The sequence below is a fragment of the Athene noctua genome, chromosome 8, assembly GCF_965140245.1.
Source record: "Athene noctua chromosome 8, bAthNoc1.hap1.1, whole genome shotgun sequence".
NCBI lineage: Eukaryota > Metazoa > Chordata > Aves > Strigiformes > Strigidae > Athene > Athene noctua.
The window spans coordinates 19,235,985-19,261,963 of NC_134044.1; the positions used below are offsets into that span (position 1 = coordinate 19,235,985).

A 25,979-nucleotide genomic window follows, 5' to 3' on the forward strand; every position below is an offset into this window, starting at 1 on the left:
CAGTCCTTCCTGTCAGAACAGCCACATGCACAAAGTAACTCTCTGCTGCTTTAAAGAGACTGTTAACATTTACATAGCAGTGCTGGAAACAACAGGGACAAGCACATAAAAGGACAGATGAGTATTTCCAGGCAGTCTCTACGTCAAAGTGATCTCACCCTTTCCATCTGCTGTGACTTTCCAGAAACAGGCACAGCTCACGAGGCAGCTTGTTTGGGGTGGGTAGCCAAGTGTCTCCTCTCTGCTCAAACTTCAGTCACTGGGACCTCTCCAAAGTGAAGATATCCTGCAGATTTACAACCTGTTTGAGCTGGATCAGCTCCCAGAAAACACAAGTTAGAAAAAAAAAAAAATTAATAAACAGGAAGAATGAGATCTCTTCACTGACCTATGAGCCTCACAGTCTCTGTTACCAAGGTATATGTCCTTCTCTCTACTATTAAATATTTATAAAAACTGTGGATAATTTCTTATGCTATTTCATTTGGTATTTCCTGTCCACTTTCACCAGGAGATCACACTGACTGCTTTGTTCTTTCAGAAACCAGGAGACAAAACTGAATGAGTTTGGTTTTGCATATTTGCATATTATAACTCCAGAAACTGTACAATTAGAAGACATAAAGGAAGGCCAGAGAATAGTGTTTGTTCACATTTCACAGCTGGCTTTCTCCACTCCTCTGTTTTTAAAAAATATGCCTGCAGCAATGTGAAGGCCAAACTTTTTTTTTCTACTACTCCTTCCTACAGAGATTTAATCCTGTTAAACATGTACATCACACATACCCTTCTTCTCCCTCTCATCTTTTCCTCACCCATTTTAATAACATGTTCCAGGCTGAAGAGAATGTTGTTAATTCTGTCACAAGCAAATTTCTCCAGCATAGCAGGCATTACTCCTCAGATATTCCCTGTCTGATCTGTTTAAGGCAGAATCTTCTAAGCAATGTGGTCACAATTGTATGACACATTTGCAAATGCTTTTGATGAATTCATATTCTACCCCCAGAGATCCTTGTGGTATTCAGTTTCTGGATGCAAAAGAGACTCTTCATGAATTAAAAAAAGATAAATAATATTCTGCATGACCAAATGAGAACTGGAATCACAGATGGGTAGTGCAAACACTGGATTTTGAAAAAATTGCCTTATATTCAGGAAAATCTCATCTACAACTGGAAACAACAGTGAAACTGCTTTTATACACAGAATGAATTACTAACTGTCCAAAACAATGGTCTAAAAAGTTTTAAAAGAACGGAAAAGTTTTTTATCCTGTTTTCAAAACAGGTTTTCATTTTTATTTTTGAACTCAAGCTTTCAAAAACTCTGTACTTCAACTGGCAGTTGAAAGACAGCATAGAAATAGTAGATCACAAGGCTGAAATAGCAAGAAATAAATATGTGTCAGCTGAGCACTGTAACGAAGTTTTATGTCCCCCTCACTATAGGTCCCAGTATAATTGCATTAAAGCAAGCAGTACTAGTTGCACATGCAGGGATTTAGCATCCCAGCGTGTTTTAATTTCAAGCTAACTGAATAATTCCACATGTCAGTTTCAACTTCTTTTTCAAATTCAGTGGAAGGTGGACAGCAATATCCAACAACAAAGATTGTTTTTCCCATGGTAAAGCTCAGTTCAGGACTTTGTGTGCATTATGTCATACATGTTATCCACATCACTGTGCCTGGCAGCCCCTGCTCTGTGAACAAATTCAGATTACAGAAAGCTCTGTCCGTTGTCTGAGGCTTCATCTATCTGATGCTGAATTCTGATGCTGTCATGAAAAGACAGAGAATTGCAAGAAAACCTTCTGGCCAAGCCAACAGAAAACCACTTTTGAGAGCTGGCTCCTCACCCTGAATGCCTGTGTACTGCTGGGCAAGTCTCAGTCCCTACCTTCAGATGTACCAATTGCCAATTACCCATTCACTTAATTGGTGTCTTGTTCAGACTTCAAAGCTCAGGTCTGGAGAAGCATATTGTGCTTACAACTTGCAGCTACTGCAGTTGTGCTTGGAGTATAAATATTTATCTTACTTTAGTATTTTGATGCACAAATACAAGTATGTGCTAAAGCTGCTGAAAGACTCAGGCCCTAAGCTCAGCCAGTGAAGTACACAAGGCTGTTTGTCGGCATAGGGGCTGTGAGGGCTGTTTCCCCATTGGCAAAATCAGGGTGATGGTACCTGGAACTGTGAAGATTTAGTTGGTAACTTTTATGCAGCATTCAGACGATACAACGAGGACGCCACAGGAAATGCTATGGGTACACTAGTCATGTAGTATTTCATTCTGGGCAAATTTTGGTGATGCGGTAAGTCTGAATATAGCCACTGGGTGATAAGGGTGAAGAGAAATTGAGGGCAACCTTTGCTGTTAGCAACATCCATCCTGCTGATGGGGACCCTGTAAATAACACAGCGTGTGATCAAACAGCAATGACATTTTAGTATGCCTCATAACACAAGCCTACAAAGAGTCCAGCTTAATACCAACAACAGTCTTAAACACAGAATTTCTTAAAGCCTGAAAATGCCACTACAGGCACAAAACAAAGCAGGTATTCATAACATACTGTGCAACCAAACAGGTGTCAATGGGGAGTGAGGCAATTTGCTACAGACAGACATGCAAAAAGTTTGAACAATAACAATAGGGACAGGCAATAGATTACATTCCTTGTGACCTGTTCTTAACATGGAAATCTTGTTTCCAACACCTGCACTTACAGCATAACCCACACCTTTCAGAAAGGGAAGGATGGAAAGGTAAGTCCTCTATCTTTGTTCATTAAGCGCTTCGGGTTGATCTGTTGAGATATTTTCTACTGTACAGATTCATGGAGTACAGGGTTTTCTTTGATCAAATGACAGTGTTGTTCAAGGAGAATCACTTTGGTCAGCTCTGTGTTAACCATTCTGTCAAACACATTATAAAGATAAGAGGCAAGTAATTTTCAGCCCTGACTCCCATACTGCAGAAGTTCACCTGCAAAGCTGGATAAAAACCAATAAGCTAAAACTGATGAATAATAACCAGAATTATTCTATTCAATATTTCCTGGTTTGTCTTGGGTTTTGTTTTTTGGGGGGCATTTGGTGGTGGGTTTTTTAATTATAGCAAAGTTTTCTCTTTTCTCTTGGCAGTACTTAACAGCAAGGAGAGGAGAGAGGCATGGTAAATGGAACCAATGTTCTGCTTCTAAGCCTTGAAATTCCCACATTTCAAATTGCGTAATTGCTTTGTTTTTCCATCATCTGGGGCAGGTCTATATTACCTAGAGAAAATGAGTGTTAATGAAGACACAGTAATTTACTTGGGAGCTTCCGCAGTGGACTGTATTCCCTTATGTGGGGGAGACTGTAAGTACAGAAAAAATTATGGGCCTCTTATCTTGATCAGAGGGCAGAAGAGCATGGCCATGGTGAATAATATCTGTGTACCTAGTAATCAAGAAACCCCACAGATACTGTGTTTCACCAGAAACGTCAAAGAAATCTGTTAAGGACATTGTATTGTAGCGTTTGAACCTCATCCTCAACCAGTCTCATACTGATGGCAAATGAACATGTGATGAACTCCAGCATGCCCTGGTGAAACTGGTTCGTTTGAGGCTAGCTCTTCCTGAGGCAGTGACAGCAATGCAGGCACAGCTCTTTCAGAGACCTTTGCTGCCCTCTGCCTGGTTCCTCGGAGGATGCACTGCTGAAATACTAAAATTTGAGAATGTCGCGCTGCAGAATTCACACTCGAGCTATGCTGAATTAAGCAGCACTCTCTCCAGCAGCTGTTGATGTTCTTGGGCAGGCTGAAGGCTGTGCTGAGACACCTTCCCTTAACTATGGCGTCTGACCAAATACATGCATTAGGACTAGACATCTAAACAGCAAACTCCCACAAAGATGTGTTCTTTTCTGCCATGACTCAGGCCAATGCCACAATAGTGTCAGAGAGGGGCAAGCCTGAAATCCTGTGCATCTCTGCCTGCAGGTCCCATAATTCAATAGCAGTCTAAAAACTCGTAAAATAATTTCAAAGTGCAGCAAAGGTCTGCATTTCTGTATGATGTTGATTACTGTCCATGAGTGCTGAAGCTACAAGTAACCTCAGTATTAGTGGAGGGTGGTGGCTGAGATATCTGTCCCTGCCTAAAACTACTCAGAAGTAGGCTAAGGGAAGCTGCCTGCCTTGTATGACAAACTGGAGTCTTCTATAGCTTACAGCTGTCAATCCAAGATGAATGTACAAGGCAAAGCCTATGCTCACATGACTGCATCATTGCAATAAACATTTTTCTAGTATTCAAAAAAGTTATTTCAAAGAGAATACAAAACAGTCCAAAATGTTTCATTTTCTCTGTAATGCTCCTTACAATGCATTCCTTGGAGAATATCATCATATCACCGGCTGACCCCAGAATATACTCATATTATTAGCTTGTCCCCTGTCTCCTCTGCTGTATCTCATAAACTATTCAGGGAAAGGGCTGCAGTTTTATTATTGTTATTCCTTTAGCATTAGATTCTCACACTGCAGGACAGCAAATAAATAGTTCCTGAAGTGTTGGCTAAAAATACCACAGGCTGAGATTTCTTCACAGATATTCATGTTCATAAGTTTTTCACTAAGAAAAAAGATATGCCAAAATAAGCTGAAATATTATTTCATAATAATCCAGTTCATTGGAATTTTTTAGGTCGATGATCTCAATGCATAAATACAGTTTCAAATAACTCCTCTCAGAAATTTCATAATGAAAACTTTCTATTTTTCCCACTAAAACCTTTATTCAAGAAAATCTAAAGAAAACATTTTAGCTCAGGACATCAAACTTGAATTTGAATACTCTGTGTTTTAGGGGAATTTTGAGCAACTGCAAAACTAAAATGTATTTTTCTACTAGAATTTACTGCTCTGTGGGAACCACAATGATGAAGTAAAACCGAGAGAAACTCCCCAGAGAAAACTGTCACTCCAGGAAGAAACGAAAGAGAGAAGAAAAAGAGATGTTGGAATAGGGTCATCTTCACCTCTCCAGCTATCTAACGTTAAAACTGATAAGGAGAAGTATCCATGTCATGTCAGCCTCCATGCTTTCACCAAGGTAATAAATCCAAATAAGGCCTTTAAGTTTCTATGAACCATGACAAGTTTGGGAATATCTGTTTCTCACCATGCTGCAGTCATCAGTTTGGGATGTGCCAGCATCGAGAAACTAGACCTTACCCAGGCTTGGTGTTTATACTATCAAGGTCCTTGATTAAATATTGAATAGTACTGGATGCAGGACAGAATCTCATTCAGCCTGTCTTTCCAGTTTGACATCGTACTATTCATACATATTTCCTGAGTTTTCCATTAAGTTCTGCAAAGTTTCAGATACCCCACATTTCCCTAGAGTTTCTGAGATTGTGGAAAAGCTACATTAAGAGCAGTAAATTATATTATCGGCTTCTCTCCTGAAAACAGACCTCTAGCTATGTCACATCAAACAAAACCAAGTAACTGACATTATTCAGTGAGTACTGACTCTTTCTGTTTTTCTCCAAGTGCTTACAGTTTGATTATTTTTCCAGGATATTCTGAGAAGTGCAATCAGGCTGACACATTTATAACACTGCAACTTCTCTTACCTTCTGAAGACAAGCAAATGTTTGACCTTTTCCCATCCTCCACAGGTTGTCATAGATAATTACTAATAGCTCTGAGGTTGATAATGTTCCCCAGGTGCCCTGGGATGAATCAGACCAGCCAATCTGAAAACATCACATTTATCTAGTTATTTTCTAACCTCTTCTTCCTAATCTACACAGAAATCTTCCATGAATATCAGTGGTGTAAATGTATTGGCCTCTAGATCACCATTGCCACTTTCATTGACAACCAAAGCTAGAAAAGGCATTAAATGTCCATCTGCCAGAGAGTCTTCCTGATATACTGCAGCTTTAAGAAATCAGCAATCTCCTTGGTCATCATTATACTACTGAAATACAGAATAATTATTCTTTATTACTTATATTTGCTCTGTGTATAAACTTTAAGGATACACAGAGCAAATATACCAGGTGACACATCTAGAAGTTCTAGCTGTTGAAACATTCATCTCATCTCAACAGTCAGTGGCAAACTCTTCAAGGAATGAAACAGTGCAGCAGCATTCTCTTCAGGCTGTGCTTCTGACAGCGTGCAGTCACTGGAATATGTTTGTTAAGGCTCGAAACAAGAGCAAGAATGGTGTCCTTACTAATGTGGGAATTTGAATTAAATAACTCCACCTTACAACAGATATTGTTGCCCTTGCCTTTTCTCTTATTCTTTTATAGGAGCCACATTTCTCTCCCTGGTAAAGGTGAATACTTCTCACTGGTGGGAAAGGCCCACTTTTTTCCTGCAGATGCAGCACAGTGCAGAGTAGAAACATCTACACTGGCTTTGCAAGAGTTAACTTCGATGTCAGGAAGAAGCTCACTGCAGAAAAGCAAAATCTTGCCTGGGCTAATTGCTCCACTGAAAACCGGAGCAAGCTCCTTACTCCCAGCTCAGCACAGCTGAGCTGCCTGCTGCTGCTCCCTGGGCAAGGCCTTTCACAGGCAGTTAAAAGGTCTTGGTGTTGCATGTACGTCCTAATGCCCAAACAACAGCTGTGTCCAACCACTCTGCCTTCTCCTCAACAGGACCTTTGATATAAGTGCTTGACTTTTTTTTTTTTTTTTTTTTTCCCCAGTGTGCTCTCTCCTCCCACCAGAACGATTAATTTTATGTGTTTCTCCTGTTCCTATGCAGTCACACCTTCCCACACTTCCAAATCATGACATTTATCATCATATTTTGTAGTTGATACAGAAGGAAGCTGACACAAATTCTGAAGGCAAACAGCTAGCAGATGATTAATTTGAGCTACTAAAGATTTGCTCAGTCTTCACATTTCCTTGCTGTTTTATCTATCTTCTACTGTTACTTGAAAAAATTAAATTCTCACTAACTCTAAGGCTCTCTTCCTGGAACTGCTTAGTTTTTCTTACCTTTCTTCTTTCCTTAGAATTCTTTTTTATCATCACCAGGGAAAAAAAGGACTCCTAGGCCAAGATAAATTTTAAAAGACCTCTGCACTAAGCAGTGCTCTACTTTTCTTAACCTCTTGCCTCTGAGAAAATGTTTTCTCCTCTGCTGTGTAAATATCTGTGAACATGTAAACATTTTGCATGTTAATTTCAGGAAAATCATGTTTTAACAAAGTTAAAACTCTCACAGAAAACCTTTTGTTTCCACCTGATTTTGGAAAAAACCCCAAGCTGACCTATACATGTTGTTTTAATTGTCATTTATAGTTATGTATATAATAATTATAGCTTTTTCTCCCTAAGTGCTCTCGGAGTAAATACATTACATTTTTTTACTTTTCTTTTTATATTTTGGCCTCAATTTCATATATATCTAAGGAGACTACCTCTCACACCCACTAACATGAACTACTCCAGAGACAAATAGTTGTGAAACTACCTTCACCAGATAACTCCTCAGGTTCAATGTCCTTGCAAAATTCAGTGGAAAGGGAGACAGATGAGCACAGGGCATTGTAAGGTTCTGAGCTTCTCCAAGAGCTACATGAACTCAAAATCTTCAACTTCGCCTCTCTACATTTTCTATATTTTCCCTTATAGCAAGATCTTCCACTGTATGATTAAACAGTTCAATTGTACTGCTCTGGGGAGTCACAGGGGAAGAGCTCAGCAATGAGGAGAGACAAAGCAAAGAATTCCATATCTGATAAAACCACTATGCTAAAGCATGACCATCTGGCCCTGTTTGTAAACAAAACTGAACTTCCAGTCTGTTTCCAGGAAAATGCAGTCTGTCCTAACCAAGTCAGAGTCCCCCTGCTTGCAGGTCTAGCCTCCTTGACTGGTCACCCAGGCCAGCTCCCAATCATTATTCATTGTTCTATCTACAAGGATTTAAATTTTGAAGTGTCATCTAAAAGGTGCAAGACAGAGGCTGACCTACAAACTGATGTGACAATCCAGGAGAACAGCAGTCCTTTATAAGGGGTCCCTGCCAAGAAATCAGGCATCAAAGTACAATCAGCTTTACAGTCTTAAAGCAACTAACCTCAGTCATCACAGAGAAAGTAAAAAACGTGACAGTCTGGGATAACAAGCTGAGCTGTGGACTGACACTAGCAGGCTGCTTAGGATCCATGATACAGAGGACAGAAAGGGTGTCAATCCATCTTGTCTGTCCTGAGAAGGGACCCCAAGCAAACCATGAGAAATAATGTAGAAGCAATAATCAAGAGAAGGAGGAATGAAGGATATGGTGGAGGTGCTCAGCAGCCCGATGGTGGAGGCACCACACAGCCAAGGCTGAGAGTTGGCGTGGAACACGAGAGTGGCAGCAGGGCTCCTCTCAAAGCTGCTCTCAGCTTTGTCAGCCTTCTGTGGCAACATCAGCCAGGCTGTAAAAGCCTTTTAAAAGCTCAGAAAGACCAGCCTTTGTTAGAACATGAGCTAAAGTGAACCACTTTTAAAATAGGTCAGGCAAGAATGAAGGTGCAAAGGCTCTGAAAAGCCAAGCATTACCTCTCCATCTCCCTGCTGTGAGCCTCCCGCTCCTGTCCTGCAGCCACACCTCACGTGCTGGGCTCTCCTCTCCTGGGCATCTGTGCACAGATTAAAAATCACCAACAAGCGTTCCTGTCACAGATAGACATTAACACAACCACATGCAAATAACCTACCCATGTACAATGGATAGTTTTCCTCTGAAGCACCCTGCATGTCTCCTCTCAAGCATCTGGACAAGTGGTATTTATGCCCGTTGGTTTGGGTTGTGCCATTCCCATGGGTTCAGGAAACTCCACCTGCTCTGGCTGCACAGGGGCCTTCCTGGGCAAGCTTCTGTCTCAGGCCTGTTTATGAGCTTCCCTCGGAAGGGTATCTGGGAAGCGGGTGGCGTCAGGAGTGACAGCATCACATAGCGATGACGATAATGCTTGTGATGTTACTGATGTTTCCAGCTTCATTTTTAAGAAGCAATGATAGCGCCAGCGTCCCCAAATCACAGCACTGCTTTGCCTTATCTATCTGTGCACACATGCAAATCCACAGAGACTTTGACATCAGTTTTTAACAGAGCACAGAGTTTTCTGTCATTTTATTTTGCCACGATGCGATCTTCCATATTTCACTGGGGCTATTCTGCCATTTAATTTAATAACAGCTAAATATCAAGTGCTTACTATTTTGACACTGTGTTCCATCAGCTATTGAATTAGAAATAACGAGATGGGTCTAAATTTGTGATTCATGGTAAGCTGCCTAAACTAATCTCAATCACACAGCGGCTGACATCTAGTGATAACTGATGTAACAGACAATTGTATGTTTAGCTGTCCTATCCTCTCTCACAGAAACAGGAATATTAGTGAAGGACGAGTTTACTTACACTTCACAAGTCTTCTCTAGACAGTATAAATAAATTTATATTCATCACAAGAAACAATTTTTCCTTTTCTGCTATTATAGACTCTTCCATTGAATTTGACCAGTATTTTATGTATATGACAAGCCTTTGTAGCCTCAAGTATACTGATGAACTTCTGAGGTGATCAAAAAGAATCTCTGGTGTTTTCCATGTGTATTTTTCAATTTACTGTCATAGCTCTAATTACAGCAGGCTCCTTACCCAAACTGCCCCTTGGAAGAGCTCCTTGCCCCTGCTGCAGCCACCACCCAGTGCTGATTCTGATGGGAGTAAACAGTTGCTGCATTAGAAAGGACTTGCCAAAAATAAACTCAGCAGAATTTTAAAATGTTAAAAACATCTGCCCTAAAAGAAATCCTCTCTCTGTATCTTCACTCTTCAGCAAGTTTCAGCCTGCCCCTTTTCTCTGCTGGACTCAAACCAGTTATCCTCTGACAGATTTAAAGATGCCTTATGCATACTCTGCTGCATCAAATCTAGATATTCTCAGTGAACTGTAAGTCATCTATAAATAAAACCAATTGCTAATTTTTCCTTCATATCTTTTATTAGTCACCATCAACAAAAGCCGACTGAAATGTTATGAATGATGACAGCAATATAAAGAGGCAGAAGTTTCCAGGTGTGTTTTTACAAACTCCATTGCTTTTGAAAACAGGATAACTCTGAGATAATTAATTAATTTTTGAAGTCTGCCAGTCTATTTTGTCATTTTCTCACCAGTGTACCAGATTTAAATTTGCCAGGCCAGACAGCAACACCATGATACCTTTATGGCTGAGAATGATGGTGTGTTCCAGACCAAAAGAACTTTTACCAAAAAAAAAAAGATCACCTTCAAGAGCAGGTAACAGGGTCTGAACAAAATTACCTGCTATAGACAAAAGGTGGCTTTTGGAGCAGAAATTCATATCCAAGGCAAACAATGTTATATGGTCTCAAGACACACATTCACAAAAGTAAGTAAGATTGCTTAATAGATGGGCTGTGACATACTGCACACGTCCACCCTAGCGTGGAATGGCACAAACCCTGTACGGGTGGGGCTGCAGCGTACCCCCCAAAATGGGCTCTGTGTTGATCTTCGTCACTCCCTCAGGCAGGCAGAAGGTGAATGCCCGCAGCAGACTGGCAAAGAAAATAAAGAGCTCGGTCCTTGCTAGGTGCTCCCCCAAACACACACGGTGCCCTGCAGAAGGAAGAGGGGAAGGACAGTAAGTAAGTTACCATGACCTCTTCATCCTCACACAAAGGAAAGGTATTTTTGCTGAGTCCAGAATTTCTTTAGGACTTAATGCAATCGGTGGCACAAAACTTCATGTGATTCTTCCTTTAAAGAATCCTATCTGCAGCTATAGATCACTGTGCAATCCTCTGCTCCAAGTTTCGCTTCAATTACCTCAAAAAACTCATCTTCATTTGAATGACAACTTTAAAGAAATTTGTCCAATCATGTAAATGAAGAATAAGTACTTGTTCTTCCTGGGAGATGTCATACTCCAGTTTTGTATGCATAAAGCATCAGCACAGCCACTTGCAAGTACTTTCCAAATGTATGTCTGGTGTTGAAATGTATGCTCCAAATCAATAACCATGATCATTAGCAGAGAATTTCCTTCCAAAAATAGAGTTGGATGTATACATTTGTCAGGATATCTCTGATTTTCCATGTTATTATTTGTTCAATAGAACAAATGTTTATAGTTGGATTGGGAAATGTTACTGGAAATAATCATGTTGATTTTACCACTGTTTTCCACAAAGAGGATTAAAATAAATGACCAATAGATTTTTAATAGACATCTTATTTGTACAGTCCCAAAGCAAACCATTAATGTTTGTGCTGTCAGTCCATTTACCTACTGAGAATGGTAAAAAGGCTTCTTGGCTCACAAAGTTTCCATCCTTATCCAGGAAGTGACCAGGGTTGAACTGTCGAGGTGTTTCCCACTGCTCTGGGTCATACAAAGATGAAGCAATATTTGGAAGAACTATGGTGCCCTGAAAGGAGAAAAACATTCACTCGGTTCTGGCTGTCCATCCTCCCTCAGCAGTCAGAACCAGCTAGGTGAGACCAGGGTCAGTTTGCTTCCAGAGTTCAGTGGTGTGTGCTGGTAGGCTCATTTCCCCAGTAAGAACTGTGAGGAACATGAAGTGTTTTTGTTTCAGAACATCAGTTCAAGCCTGACTGTGGAGGTGGCTGTGTCAATAGAAACTAACAACTTTATTTGTAATAAACTATTTTCACTCCTGAGATAAGAAGTTTCTGTGATTTAGTCTCTTTGACAAAGGTTGCAAACCTTCATGCTTTTCTCTGGATCTTTCACAGACTTTTGGCAGGCAAAAATTCAGTCAGAAATCTTTCCAATGCCTTATGAGCACAAATCAATCACAGTACCCTTCCGTATCAATCTCTAAGGTTTTGTCTTCATTGGCTTGTAGAAACACTCGCTAAAATCACCTCTTCCATCCAGGGGCATCTTTCACTACTGATAACTCTCTCCCAAAAGCTGTGTCACTCAACTCAACCTGGTGGATGGTTTCTTGTCCTTGTTCCCTGGGCTATGACTCAGAGGTATGCAACCCCACTGCTGTTGAGGAGAAGACCCTGGCACAAAAAGATTTTAATCACACCTTGCTCTACTGATGCAGGAAAGGTCTATAGCAACTGAGAAGCTGTGTCTGTACCTTTTTGAGGGGAAAGCCAAGCAACGTAGTGTTTCTCACACACACTCTGGGCATGCCAACTGAGATAATATTGCTGAAGCGCTGAACCTCATGAACCACAGCATTTGTGTAGGGCAGTTTTTTCCGATCCTCGTAGCAGATTAACTGGGAAGGACTCAGAACTGCATCCAGCTCCCTCTGCACTTTCTCTGTGGAGAAATATTCACCGTTTCAGGTGGAAAAATATATCAAGTATTTTCACTAATTCCATTTTCAAAGGCATTTCCCATTTAGAACTATGAGGACAGCAACAAAATTAATGTAAAAATATAAGTAACTTTTATAAAGAAAATAAAAGTAACAGTGTTCCAATAGCTTAAACATATGGGAGCTCTACTTCTGAGTCTGAAATAATTTGACTGTAGATTAAGGCAATACATTTGTTGCTCAAAAATTTAAAACTCTTAAAGAGTTGCCTTACTAACACTTAAATGCAAGAGATAACTGATTTATCTTCGTGTTTTCTTTTTGCTAGGTGCCTCACACACCTACAGCCGGTTAGAACCACTAAGCTCACAGCTCTCTGGCATTTAACACAGGTGAATCTGGGCCTTAAAAGCCTAATTCCCATTAAAAGGAAATTATTCTTATGTAGGACGTCTGTTAAGTGAAGCAATGCCAACTAAAACAATGTCCAACTACCTTTAAAAAAAAAAAAAAAAAAAGATAATCTGCTCCTTGGTGCCTGCTTCTGATCAAGAATAGCATTATTTAAATTATTTATAATTTAACAACAAAAGTATAAAGTTTGTTTTGTGAACTTCAAGAAAGGAAGTACATACATAATAAAAATGCTTTAGATTTTTAACAAATGATCCTGTCTTTTTCCAGGTCCTATGAAGCAATGCTAAGATGCAGGGAAGCCCATTCTGCATTGATCAGTTTGTGCTCATTCACATGAAGCCTGCTCAGTGACTGCCAGCAATCCTTCACAGAACCATGTTAGGTAGGCCCTGACAACAGAGATTTAAGCACCTTACAGAATTTTAAATGTGTATCCAGAAAGATTTTTTAAGTAAACTTATTTCTATGAAGAACTAGCTTGCAAAATCAAGCACAACTACTTCAGGATCCCTATAGCTTGAAGCGATCAGTCACTGTGTAAATATAAATATGCATCTCCGTTCCAGTAGTTCAGAGAACAAGGACAGCCCAAGTCAGAGATTAGGCAAAAGGCCAGACTTTTGCATATGGTACTTTATGGAACTGCAAAACATTGTCACTGGGTGTTAACACAGGCAAAAGTACGAACAGGTTCAAGAAGAAGCCACCAATTAAATGAGGACAGATATACTGGTGTCAATTCATCATGAGAGTCTAGATGCAATGTATGACTCAAGAAACCCAGGAAGGATCATTCTGCACACACCCTGCTTTCCCAAGTGTGTGCAAGGTATTACATTTAGACAAATAAAATTATTCTGGTGAGTCAGCGCTTTCATAATCTTAATTACATTACGTGATAATAACCATGCAATAACACAAGATTGAGTAGACCACCTTGTCTGACTGCTACAAGTTCAGCAATTTTTTCATATCTTCAACTCTTTCCTCCATTAAAAATCCTGTTGTCCTCTGGGTATTTGCACATATTCTGCTATCTAATAATGAAGTTTCTATTATCCAGCATAAGAGAACATTCTTTCTTTGGTTTTCCTTTAGTGCTCTATGAAAGTGATTGATGGTTATTTAAATCTAGACTTAAAAATAAACTTCTTAAATATACATAGACATAACAGATGAGCCATCAAATTCCCCTCCTGACTGGAATATTTCTGTTGCATGAAACTCAAATACACCACAGAGTTAATTTAAACACAATTAAATAGACACCCTGATACTTGGGATCATAAATGGACTGATGGACAAAAATAAAGTCAAAGTTGCCAGTTGACCTTTAGGTGCTTATCTTTACTACTTCTATTACCCACAGAGCACAAGGAAGAGCAAGACTCCCTCTAGCCCTCAGCACTGATACCCCGCCAATACAAAGCAGAACTGAAGGTAAGTTTCCGAGGAGTGACATTCCTATTATCACACATTAGTTTCTGTTTAATTATTTTCAGCCATCGGTCATGTTTACAGCTAAGACAGAACCCAACTCAGTTTCTTGAGGTACCATCAGCACCTCACCAATGGCTGCAGCAGTGGCCACTGTTCCTCTAAGGTTTATGTGTGCAAACCCTCTGGCTTCCCAAACAGCTGCTCCAGTCCTCTTACTCCATTGACCACCCTACCACAATCTGTTCCCAAAGACCTCAACCCCTCCATCTCAATCAGCCACAGCTTCCTATACATATATATATACTTACACATATATACACACACATATATATGTGTATAGATGTGTGTGTGTGTATATATGTATATATATATATATATACACACACACACTTCCCATACTGTTGACTGGGAACTGCCTTATGCTTGTGACTGCTGTAAGAGCTTGTTACAGATACTCTGGATCTACCAGTGCTGCCCAGTACAGATCTACCAGTACAAAAAGGTCCATGAGCCACTAGTCATATACCAGTATCTAGGCATAATCTCTGATCCATGAAAATGTTATGCCTTGGCTGTTCTGTTGCATCAGGTACTTGTGATGTGCTTATCCACTCACCCTGGACATCTGGATTCGCCACCATATAGAGCAGGCCCCAGTTCAAAGTAGTGCTTGTTGTCTCTGATCCACCCAAGAAAAGGTCATTTATAGAATAAACCATGTTGTCTTCATTGTATGTAGACCTGGGTTCATCTCTGGACTGCAAATGAGAAGATGAAGTAGAGGTTTATACATGAAAGTTAGAAAAATCAGAATAGCTTTAAGTGTAATTTTATCACTGGCTCCAAGCTGTAGTGTGTTCTGCCTGTGTTACAATACAAAGAGACTGATGGAGAATATTAGACACCGAAGATGATTATCAATATGAAAAACTAACATTTCACAAATGGACAAGGCATGTTCACTCCACTCTTAATCATGAAACTAAATCACATGTTCTCCACAGAAAAGGATTGTTGGCTTAATTGTGCCAACAGTGGCACGTTTAGAACATTTCATAAGTAAACGTTCCTCTGAAGATGTGTACCAACATGTCATTCTTGTCACCTCCAGTCATATTCCATCACTTAGTTTTTCTACCAAGGAATACAGTGACCAGGGCTGGGGCAGAACACTGGGCTGTCAAAAGTTCTTAACCTGTAATGTTCAGGCTTCTTCTCCACTACAAGGCCACAATGACTCACGTACAGCTGTTCTGAGGTTTTGCAGTTTTCAGTTAGAAGTGTGAGGACACGTATGTATACGCTGAAATCATGAAAAGATATTGTTATGGTTCGGGAAAATTCATTGTCTAAATTTAGGGAGGTTATGCTCAGATTATGCCAGCAGGACAACTGGAAAGTGGGAAGGATGTTTTTCATTGTTGTAATATCATCTCATATTTTTATATTGCCTATGCATATCTATTAGAGACAGTTCAATTATTTTCATAAACAAACTGGGATGATTTCCACCCAGCAGAGTCCCAGAACAGCTTGCTGAATCAATTTCTGGTCCACTGATGTTCAGGTCTCATAAATCTTAGAACAGCAGTGAAAGACTTTAGAAGCAGTTAAACACTTTGGAAGACCAGACATGTTAGTATTGCGCCAGTATAAAAAAATTTTAAACAAGAAGATCCAAGGAACTAGAAGCCAGTTAGGCTGACATCCACCCGGAATATAAAAATACAGCAGCTGATATAGGAATCAATTAATAAAGAATTACTAGCCAGAAATAAAAATTAATGCTGTTTATTATAATATAGAAAACCGATCTTGGCAAGGACGTCAGATCTGATTCTTGGATAGAATCACCAGCTTGGATGATAATGACAATTTCACAGTTACATTATACTTGGAGTTCCACAAGATAGTTCCTTTCATTCCCCATAATAATAAAAAAGTCAAGCAGTACGAAGTATTCATAAGACACATGCTAGAAGACTGAAGAGCTGACTGACAGAAACAGCTAACAGCCATTCTGCCCTGGATGCTTGTCTCTGCAGTGTGGATATCTCATTTGGCTCTCTGAGCCACTCTTGCTTTGTCACCCCCCAGTGACACCAGTGTCATCTTGCCACTTCCTCCCCTTTCTCCTTTTTCTTCCCATCAAAGCAGAACAGGACAGGAATATTGCTTACTGCAGTGGAGACGAGGAGAAAGGAAGAGTGATTAAATGGAGGTAGAAGGAGTCACAGAGGGGAAGGGCAGCTGCTAGTTGAGGGATTAGGAAGGGAATCCAGTTCCCAAGAGATTCAGACAAATTAGAATTGATCCTGGTAAGGTCTAGAAAAGGGAGATATGTGTCCCCACTCACAGTTTATGCAAGCCTGCTACAGCCTTTCAAAACCCTACAGATTCCCACCTACCTCTACTATGCCTGCCTGCCCCAAATGCCCTTATTTTCACAGTTCCCTTTGTTTGATTGAAACTTCATTGACCCTGGCACTGTCCTCTTGTTCAGCCTTGTCTGAAACTCCGCTGACTCCTAGATTATTTCCTCACAAAATGCTCTCAAAATCCAACTGTCTTCTTGCAGCTGTATCTCTTGACAAACCCTTACCAGCCAAATATCCTATCCAGAACATCACACTCTGTCTCCTCAAGACCTTCCCAGGTGTCTTATGGTCCACTTAGAAATTCAGTATTCTTTCCTGGAGGCCTGAAATAATTTTGTAATTTGTGCTAATGACAAAAAATGCAGTGTATTAACCTGCCCTTTAGTGAAAGGATTGCAAGGTGCTGTGGCATATCAATAATTAGAAAGGATTTAGCAAGTCCCTGGTTACTGGATTCACATTAGGATTTCTATGAAAGGTAAGAAATTGTGATAGAAGGGCTCAGACTGGATGATTTAATGGTCTATTTCACCTTATTCCCCATGAATGTATGATCAGGCAGAATAAATACTTACTTTTTCAATATGAGCCAGGTAAAAGTCAATGAAATCCTGTGGTTCATCTGGTATCCCGTGCTCTGTGTGCATTCTGATCTCTCTCCTTGTAAAAGAGCTCAGGACCTCATAGCAAGACAATGCTTTCTTATGAGGGCCAGGGAGACGGCACATCAGCCAGGGGAAGATTTCGTACAGCTGTGGGAGTGACACACAAGTGATACCACAAAGTTTCTGTCACTAGAAAATGCATTTTAGGCCTACTAAAAAGAGAAGGTAATATTCACGTTAGCATGTGTTTTTGGCATCATTAGTAAATTATTCTGACAAAGACTATGATTATTTTCACATTGCGAAACAGTACAATATATAATTTCTAGCTGTGTTGACGGTAAGATTCGGAGTTTTACAGGCTTTCAGCTCAACCACAAGCCAAATTAGAGTAAGTATAATCAGAATGAACTGTATTCATTTATTCAATTATTCAGGTCACGTATTCTATCATGAACTGTGAAATGTGTTCAGTCTTGAAAAAGTGAGAATGAACTGTGTTCAGTCGCTTAAAAAGTGAGACCCTGCCCTCCAGTGGAGAACACCAGGAAGGAAGAAGCAAAGCCCTTGCAAACTGTCCTCAGCAGGACGTGCAAAAGCCTTGGATAGAACCCACAGCAAGGGCCAGCTACCAGCGGCTGGTATACGGCCTCGGTAATCCCCCAAAGCGCTCTCTACTGATCGAGCTTTCAAGGGTCCTCAGTGAATCCTGAAATATCTGAAACTCAGAAAAGCTGAGAAACAGCTACCTGACATTTTTGAGTGCTCTCCGCTAGAAAAGAAGGGGTTAGCTGACACAACCAGATTAATTTTATCCTTCTGTTTTACTGCTTGGGAAAATCTGGCCTAAAAATAACTGGTTTCTACCTATTCTGATAGCTAGAAAGTTCATTCTGATTTTCAGCCTATATTTATGCCTGGATAATTTGTATACGTTGTTCTTGTATCTGCAGTGTATTTTCTCTTAATAGCTCTTTTTTTGCTTGAAACATAATCCCATGATTTATTTATCAGCAGAAGTTCTATCCTTTCTCAGTCATCATTTTGCTGAGCTCATCTTGTACGCTCCTAATTATACCACAAAAATGCACGTTATTAGGTGGTCACTGGAGTCTGGCTGAATTAGATAGAATATACTTCTGTCTTTTTGGAAAATCTGTTCTTATTGTCAGACATCCAATTATCAGTTAATTATTGTCTTATCACATAAAGGGAGTAGTCCAGCCCTTGGTAAATTCACATAGAACTTCATGTCCTTTTTGTTTAGTTTCATTTCTGGTATTTTTTTTCTTTCAAAATCTGTTCAGAAGCCTTACATACAACTGTGACCTGACTAATCATGTACAGTTGCCCAGATTACACGCATTCCTACTCTCAATGCATGCACTTTCCAGCTACTATGGCACCCTAACTGTAAGCAGAATTTAGCTGTCAATGTTCAAGACAGCAGCTGAGTCCATCCACCTTCCTGGCTACCAGTCCTGCCAAAACTCCTCCTTCATTTCTGGAGTGCAGAACAGCATTCTCCTGTTCAGTACCTGACACCACGGAATCCAGTTAAGAAATGGGGATGTGGAAACAACAATGTCCACTTTTTACATAATACTGAGCACACTTTGCAGGAAGTGGGAAGACTGCAGCCCCCCATCTGGAGCAGTTTGAACCCCTGTTCTTATATCCCAGGACAGCATCTTGTTCATTAAAGCAAAGCTAGGACGGGAAGGAGAGAAGAAAAGGAGGTATGTTCTCTATGCCAAAAGCAGGTCTCACCTGCCACTTCTACATGTAACTTATAGGTCCAAAGCTAGGCTAAGCAAAAGGGAACCTGATCATAGCTCAGTGATAACAACACTCCATGGGATGTGGGGGTAAAATCTCTGTATTGCTGGGATTGCTTATGTGTTTTACATAAAGGAGCTACTGCATAAGACATATGGGACAACTTCAGAAGTGGAACCAGAACTCCTGGGCAACTCTGAATACACTTCTGTGCAAAGCAGGCCTCTTCCTGTGTTGGGTAAGTCCTTGACTCTCAGAAGAGTGATGATCATTTTGATTGCCAAGCTTACAGGTATATTTGCTGGCTTAGCATTTCCCATCTGCTGCTGCCTGAGTCTAGAGCTGCTCCTCACTCAGAGTGAAGGAGTGGAATTTCTCTAGGGAGTCCTCAAGTCTCCACTTCTTATAGAGGAAATGGAGATAAGTAGCCACAGACAAAACACTTAGGTATTTGAATCATTACTCTGTCTGCTGACTGCATATAAAACAGTGTCTAAACTTGGCATGTGAATCACACTTTTATGCCTGACATTTGGTATTTAACAATCATGATGCCCAAGGCAGGAGTCTTCTGTGCATGGCAGCTGAGAAACCAAGTAACAAACATGACCAGGAGCAGTCCCTCAGCTTGTGCCTTGCTGCAAAGATTTAGGAGCAACCTACCCTACCACAGTACTCAAACAGAGGACAATGAACACAAATGGCCAAGGCTGGTATGTAGAACATTACCATCACACTTTGCACTGCCCAGTAAAGCTGCATAGGATATCACTCACCCATCCAAAAACTTTTACCTAGCAGCTACCTCTTGAATCTTCATTTCTCACCTTCTGTCTTATTCAGAAAAAGACAACAGATCATTTACTTACATGATGAATAAAGCTGCCTCCAAATTTGAATAGGTGCTCTGTGGCTCTAATCAGTTCATGGAAGGATTCATCCTCTCTGGAGAAGCGATGTCCAAAAACAACAGCACAAATTACATTTGAGACAGAATGAACAAGAGGGAAAGAAGGATCCAGGGATTTCCCTGCAACCATAATAATAAATGTCACTGTTAATGTCACCTATTCAGCTTTAGTGAAATGAGAGAATAGGTTACCAAAAGAATTTTCAAGATAACATTGCATTTCACAGAGAAGCAACAATCTGCTTACAAAATCGTAATGTCAAACTGATTCTTCACAACTACGGTGCAATTCTGTAGTCCTAGGAATGCGTGGCACCCTAAAGAAACGCCAAATGTGTAAAATATTTCATGATATAATAGAGCAAATTTAAGGGTAAGAGAAAAAGAATTACATGCAAGTTTGCTGTCTGTCAAATTCAAAATAGATCTCTCAAGCGTGGGAAGGACTGTGGTCAAAGGGAATCTGAGGGGAGAACTGTAAGAGAGGCAGCTTTACTCAGCAAGAACATAAATACATGCAAGGCTACTATATTTTGTCTGACCTTGCTAGAGATGTACAACCTCCAGTAAGATAAAATGTCATAAACTCCTTTCAATCAATGGTGTCAACAAAATAAGAACTAATTTTAAAGCAATTACTTGAAAAACTAATCTCAAAAAAGCTATTTTCTGACTCCAGACTAAATGACTATAAACAGCTATATTTATGTATGAACTGATGCAACTGTTCAACACCCAGTGCACAATTCTGATTGCAGTTTATTTTTCTGCGCCTTCCTTTCCTGCAGACATGGTCACATCTCAATCTTTCCTAGTTCTTAAACCATGGGATTGGACTAGATTTAATTACTTGTAACTGATCCAATGCTAGCCACAGCATGTCCTGATTTACTGTGCCTTTGCATAATGATCAGTATTGGGAAATACAACTCACATGCTCCTAACTAGATTGATCAAAGTAAAATGTTGTAATGAAGACAAGATTCTATTCACTGCTTTACAGAGCGCATGCAAATGGTGTTATAAGAATTAATTCATCAGATAATGTGTTTATATCTTTATGCACAAGCACCATGTATGAGCCAGCAATGTGCTCTTGAGTCAAATAAGGTCAAGAGCATCCTGGGCTGCATTAGGAAGGGTATTGCCAGCAGGTCAAAGGAGGTGATCCTTCCCCTCCAACCAGCACTGGTGAGACCCATCTGGAGTGCTGGGTCCAGTTCTGGTCTCCCCAGTATAAGAGAGACATCAACATACTGGAACAAGTTGAGCAAGGGATTTAAGCATCTGACATAAGAGAGGCTGAGAGACTTGGGACTGTTTAGTCTGGAGAAGAAAATGCTCAGGGAAGTGTCTTAAATATGTATAAATACCTGATGGAGTGGAATAAAGAACATGGAGCTATAGGCTTTTCTCAGAGGTATCAAGTGAGGCAGTGGGCAAAAACTGAAATAAATTAAATTCTGCCTAAACATAAGAAACTTTTTTACTGTAGGGCTGATTGAACGCTGGAACAGGTTACCCAGAGAAGTGGTGAAGTCTCCATTCTTGCAGATATTTAAAAGCCAACTGGACTCAGCCCTAAAAAACGTGCTCTGATTGACCCTTCTTTGAGAAGGTGTTAGACTAGACCCTTTTCAGAGATCCCTTTCCACTTTAAGCATTCTATGATATAAATAATAAATAAGCTCCAGTTTTGCTTCCCAATTTTAGTAGTTTTGTAAATAACTTTGAAAAAGAATAGTCTCCCACTGCATTTGAGAACACAGGATAGGAGTCTTTGCATTTTCAGCCCATTCCACATAGACATTCTCAGACACTGCACACTATCTTGTGGAACAAAAGCTGCCCTTGAATTTAGAGCAGTTCAGAGAAGTTCACTAAAGACATCAGCTTAATGACAAAAATGAATCAGTATTCATTGCAGATGTACCTTTCATACTTGCAAAGAAAGCTACCAGGTAGTGAGCCTCTTCTTGAACACGATGCTCCAGGCCTCTTTTCCCGAGACCAAGGTTGCGTAGAGTCCTCAGTGCAAACCTTCTCTGCTGCTTCCAGGTGTGACCAGTTGCCAACATAATTCCTGCATCCATTCAAGGAAGAGCTTGTTATGCAAATATTTATTATAGAAAAAGAGTACCTTAAAAGATTTACTAAATCACAGAACATAATGAAACTATTGCATTGCCTATGACCACAAAGACACAAAGGAACAACTGTATCATGTAAGCATGTGGGCAGGGCTAAAATGGACAAACTCAACTGGGTAATAAGACGATTTGCAAGTTTACGCTTGATCCAAGACAACCAGTTATCTCAGAAAGTTTGACAGCTGTTTCTCTAGACATTCTCTGAAGTGCTTGCCTCCCACTCTATTCTATGCTTGGAGCTCACTCGACCAGTGTAATGATTCTCACAAAGGGAAAAGGGGAAAGAGTTCTGACTGTCCACAGTCAGGGAGAAAAATTCCTGTCCACAGGGCAGAAAAGTTCAGTACATGGGCTTTGTGACAAATACCTTCAGAAGAAATAAACATATATTAACAGGACGTTTAATGTAATGTAAGAATCACCAATGACTGAAACAAATTCAAATTAGAAAAATTTAAGGAGTTTAGTTTCCTTAAAAAGAAGCTGAGGTCTCAAATAAACTAAAGGTTGTTTCATAATGTGTGTGTGGTGAAAATCAGGAATTTGGGAATTTCCAGTACAGTTGGGGAGTATGAAACCTGCAGCAAGGTTGAAACAGAAGTACACTGAACCTCCAGATGCAACCGTGGGAATAAGAAAACATTCACAAAAGGAAGGAAATAGGAAGATCTCACTATCTAGGTCACTCTTCAGTTGAAAATGTAATGGTGGGAGGCAGCAAGTCCAGGACAAGGAAGCGTGCTGTTTCCTGCTCTTCTCCACTTCTCTGTGGCACAACCTACCTCTGAATCTGCTCCAGTGAATATTTCACACAAGGCATTATGAATCTTTTTTCTTTTGTTCCTCCTTTCCTCCTACTAGTGTCCAAAGGCTATTTCACCCTTCCTACGTTGCAGTTCACCTGTCAGTCATTTCTCAAACCCAGCTACTATAGCAGACCTGCAGTTTGCCAAGATGATGCTTCTGTGCAATATTTATGGCAAGAAATTCTCACCTTTTCCTTTGGCCATTGCTCTGAAGAAGGGAGACACTAGCCTCCCAGAAACATCTTCAGGGTACGTGGTCATACCATCCTTAACTGCTTGATATCCATTCAGGACGATCACTGGGGCCCATCCAAACCATAAGGTGAATATGTTGCCATGAATTTTTGCCACCTATAGATGGGAGGGAAGCCAGGAAAGCACAGATGAAATCCCACACACTTCAAACAAACAAGATGAACCTGTTTTTACACTGATTACAGGACCAGCCCTAAGGTGAAATGACGTTCTCCATCTTTCTCACAAGATTACAATTATCCAGCATTCACTGTTGGAAACAACTGAATATTTTAGCTTTTCAGAGCCACAGATCTATGCTAAGACATGTTAGATAGCTTTTATTACTGTATATAAACCAAGGCTCAGTTCACAATGATTCATGTGATAAAGGGTATTTTCTATATATTAATTTCTTTCAAGAGGGTTTCTATCCTTTGTACCGGTAAAGTGGCGCAAAGGGAACAGAAATGTCAGAGAAGTAACTAGCTTGTAGAGACTGGAACAGTCTTCTTTGTCCCAATATATTTGCATATTTAGGTACTGGATCTTGAGTACAATCGTTCTGTCTCACAGTGTCCTTACTTCCTGTCTGAATCTGCCATTTGGTTGGAATAACCAGTGTGCCTCATCCATATCACTGACAGAAGTCACTGGAGTGGTCTGCTGAGATCCTGAAAGCCCTGTGAGAGCCAGTAGAATGAAATGGAGATGGCTTTGGGCACAGAAGTACTCTTCAAAAAACAACTAACAAAAGGTTCATGGGTTTTTTTTAGATCCTGGCAATACAAACAAGCCTATATGCATATAGTGCATCTTAAGTGTCTATTTCCCCAAGCAAGAGAGCGCCAGTGCTCAGAAAGCTCGGAAAGCTGAAAATCCATGCTGTGAAGGTAAACTTTTTTTTAATAGTATTTCCTTTCCCTAACTGCAAATCTGATATATTATTCCCTAGAGGTATTTGATCTTATATCCATTTTCACATGAATTTGTCAAATTTAGTGTTAAGGGGTGATGCAAGGTTATCAAGTTTCACATGAGTTTGTCAAATTCAGTGTTAAAAGGTGATGGGTTTAAGCATCAGAATGATTTTCACACATTCAGAACTTCCAATACTAGTTTTCTTAGCTTGGCAAACTACTTTATGCTGCAATAACTTTTACTTATTTTGCCAGCCAAACCAGCAGTTCCAAACCAAACCAAATGCAGTATCACAGTGGCTATTTACCAGTTACAGTATGTTACCGAATGTAGTTTTGGGAGAGGATGTTTTCACATAGTAAACAACATCAGAAAGGGGAAATTACAAAGACTTTTAAACAATTAGGAGTATCTGAAAATAAATACCTTCATGAGAAGATCACGATTAAACTGAAAGTTCAGCTGTATCAAGGTCCCAAAAATTGGGAGAGGGATTGGTCCAGGAGGAAGCTGTCTCCGTACTTGTTGCAACTTTAAAAACTGCATAATCAGAAGAAATACAGCCAAGGCTATAAGAACTTCACTTATAGTCAACATTTTAACGGCTGCTTTTACCAGCTTGTCTTTATTGAAAATAGGCTATTGAAGATATTAAGGCTGGTTGCTCAACCAGTTTTTTCACAAGAGTTTAATTTTCATAAAATAACTATTCCCCGCCCCTAACCCTCCCTCTTTATTATCAACCACTCCCTTTTTGTCCCACTCATTACATTCTCATGCTCAAGCATATTTATAGATGTATATTCCTCTCCTTCTTCTCATTCAGATGAATATTTAGCAAATCTAGATGACAGAATTTGTGGGAATGGTGTCTTAAAAGACCAGGGCAAAGATTTTCCAGGCAATGTGGATACACATAGCCACACGTAAATTCTCCATCTAATTTTCTGAAACAATTGTGGATGGTATGTGCTTCTAAGAATAGCTCATGAATCCTTTTAGAAAAGCAATAGCCATACATACAAATTAAGCATGCAAATATAAGTGGATATTAAATCTTGGAGTTTTTAAAATGCTTTGTATATATTCCATGTACACGTATATCCAGTAATGGCAAGGCTGATAAAAGTTAAAAGCCCACATTTATCTTAAGATAGATAAATGAGTTTCTAATGCTTAGTACAAAAAGCAAAATGTAGGCTTCCAAACTGACTCGAAAACATAACTGGTTTAATATATAACCTCACTTTTTTTTTCCCCCAAACCTATTTGCAATAGCTAATTCACTGAGGGTTTTGACTGCTTCTGAATTTCCCCTTTCAATCTTGACATAAAGGTGGATACGCTAAAGGATATTTGGAGCAATCATCAGGAAGCTTGCCAGAGAAATAAAGCAAATGCATAGAAAGTACATCTAGGATGGAACACAGAGATTAAAAAAAACTGGGAAAAACCTCCTAGGAATCTTGATCTACAACCAGAACTAAGGGCCCCGGCAAGAACTAGTCATGACATGTGTGTGCCATACTTGGTAACTTGAAAATACACAGTCTGCAGCCAAGGCTCTTTCCAAGCCTCAACATACAGAGGAAGTATAAACCCGGCATGAGGAGAGTTTACATGCCTGCAATCAGACCATGAAAACCAAGTGAGAGGGATTCTGGGCACCACATAACAATGATAGTTGTAACCCTGTGTTACAGACCTAGATTGAAATGCTAATGGATAATTCCTTCCCTGTGAAAAACCACCCATCCCCTGAAAGCAAAACTCTCATAAAAGAAATAAGTTTTCAATAATCTGAAAACCTGGGACTCGTGCATCAGCTGCTTCTTTCAGGTGCTCTGTCTTTGGGACAGAAACTGCTTCACAGGATTTGTGCCTCTGGGACATGAAACACTCTTATCCAGAACGAACAGCCTGGAGTTTGCCAGCCCACAGTTTCCAGACCTCCAACTCAATTAGCCTCCACCCACT

General features: G+C 40.0%; 1 protein-coding gene across 1 annotated transcript; it reads right to left on the bottom strand.

Moving 5' to 3' along the window:
• Positions 1-10,498: 10,498 nt before the first annotated feature.
• On the bottom strand, positions 10,499-24,599 carry LOC141963070 (cytochrome P450 2J4-like). The gene is made up of 9 exons (XM_074912028.1): positions 24,429-24,599; positions 23,036-23,198; positions 21,825-21,974; positions 19,851-20,011; positions 17,173-17,349; positions 14,836-14,977; positions 12,177-12,364; positions 11,348-11,489; positions 10,499-10,677 (listed from the first exon to the last, which is right to left on the bottom strand). The coding sequence occupies exons 1-9, from the start codon at positions 24,597-24,599 to the stop codon at positions 10,499-10,501; spliced, it is 1,473 nt and encodes a 490-aa protein (XP_074768129.1).
• Between the last annotated feature and the right edge of the window lie 1,380 nt (positions 24,600-25,979).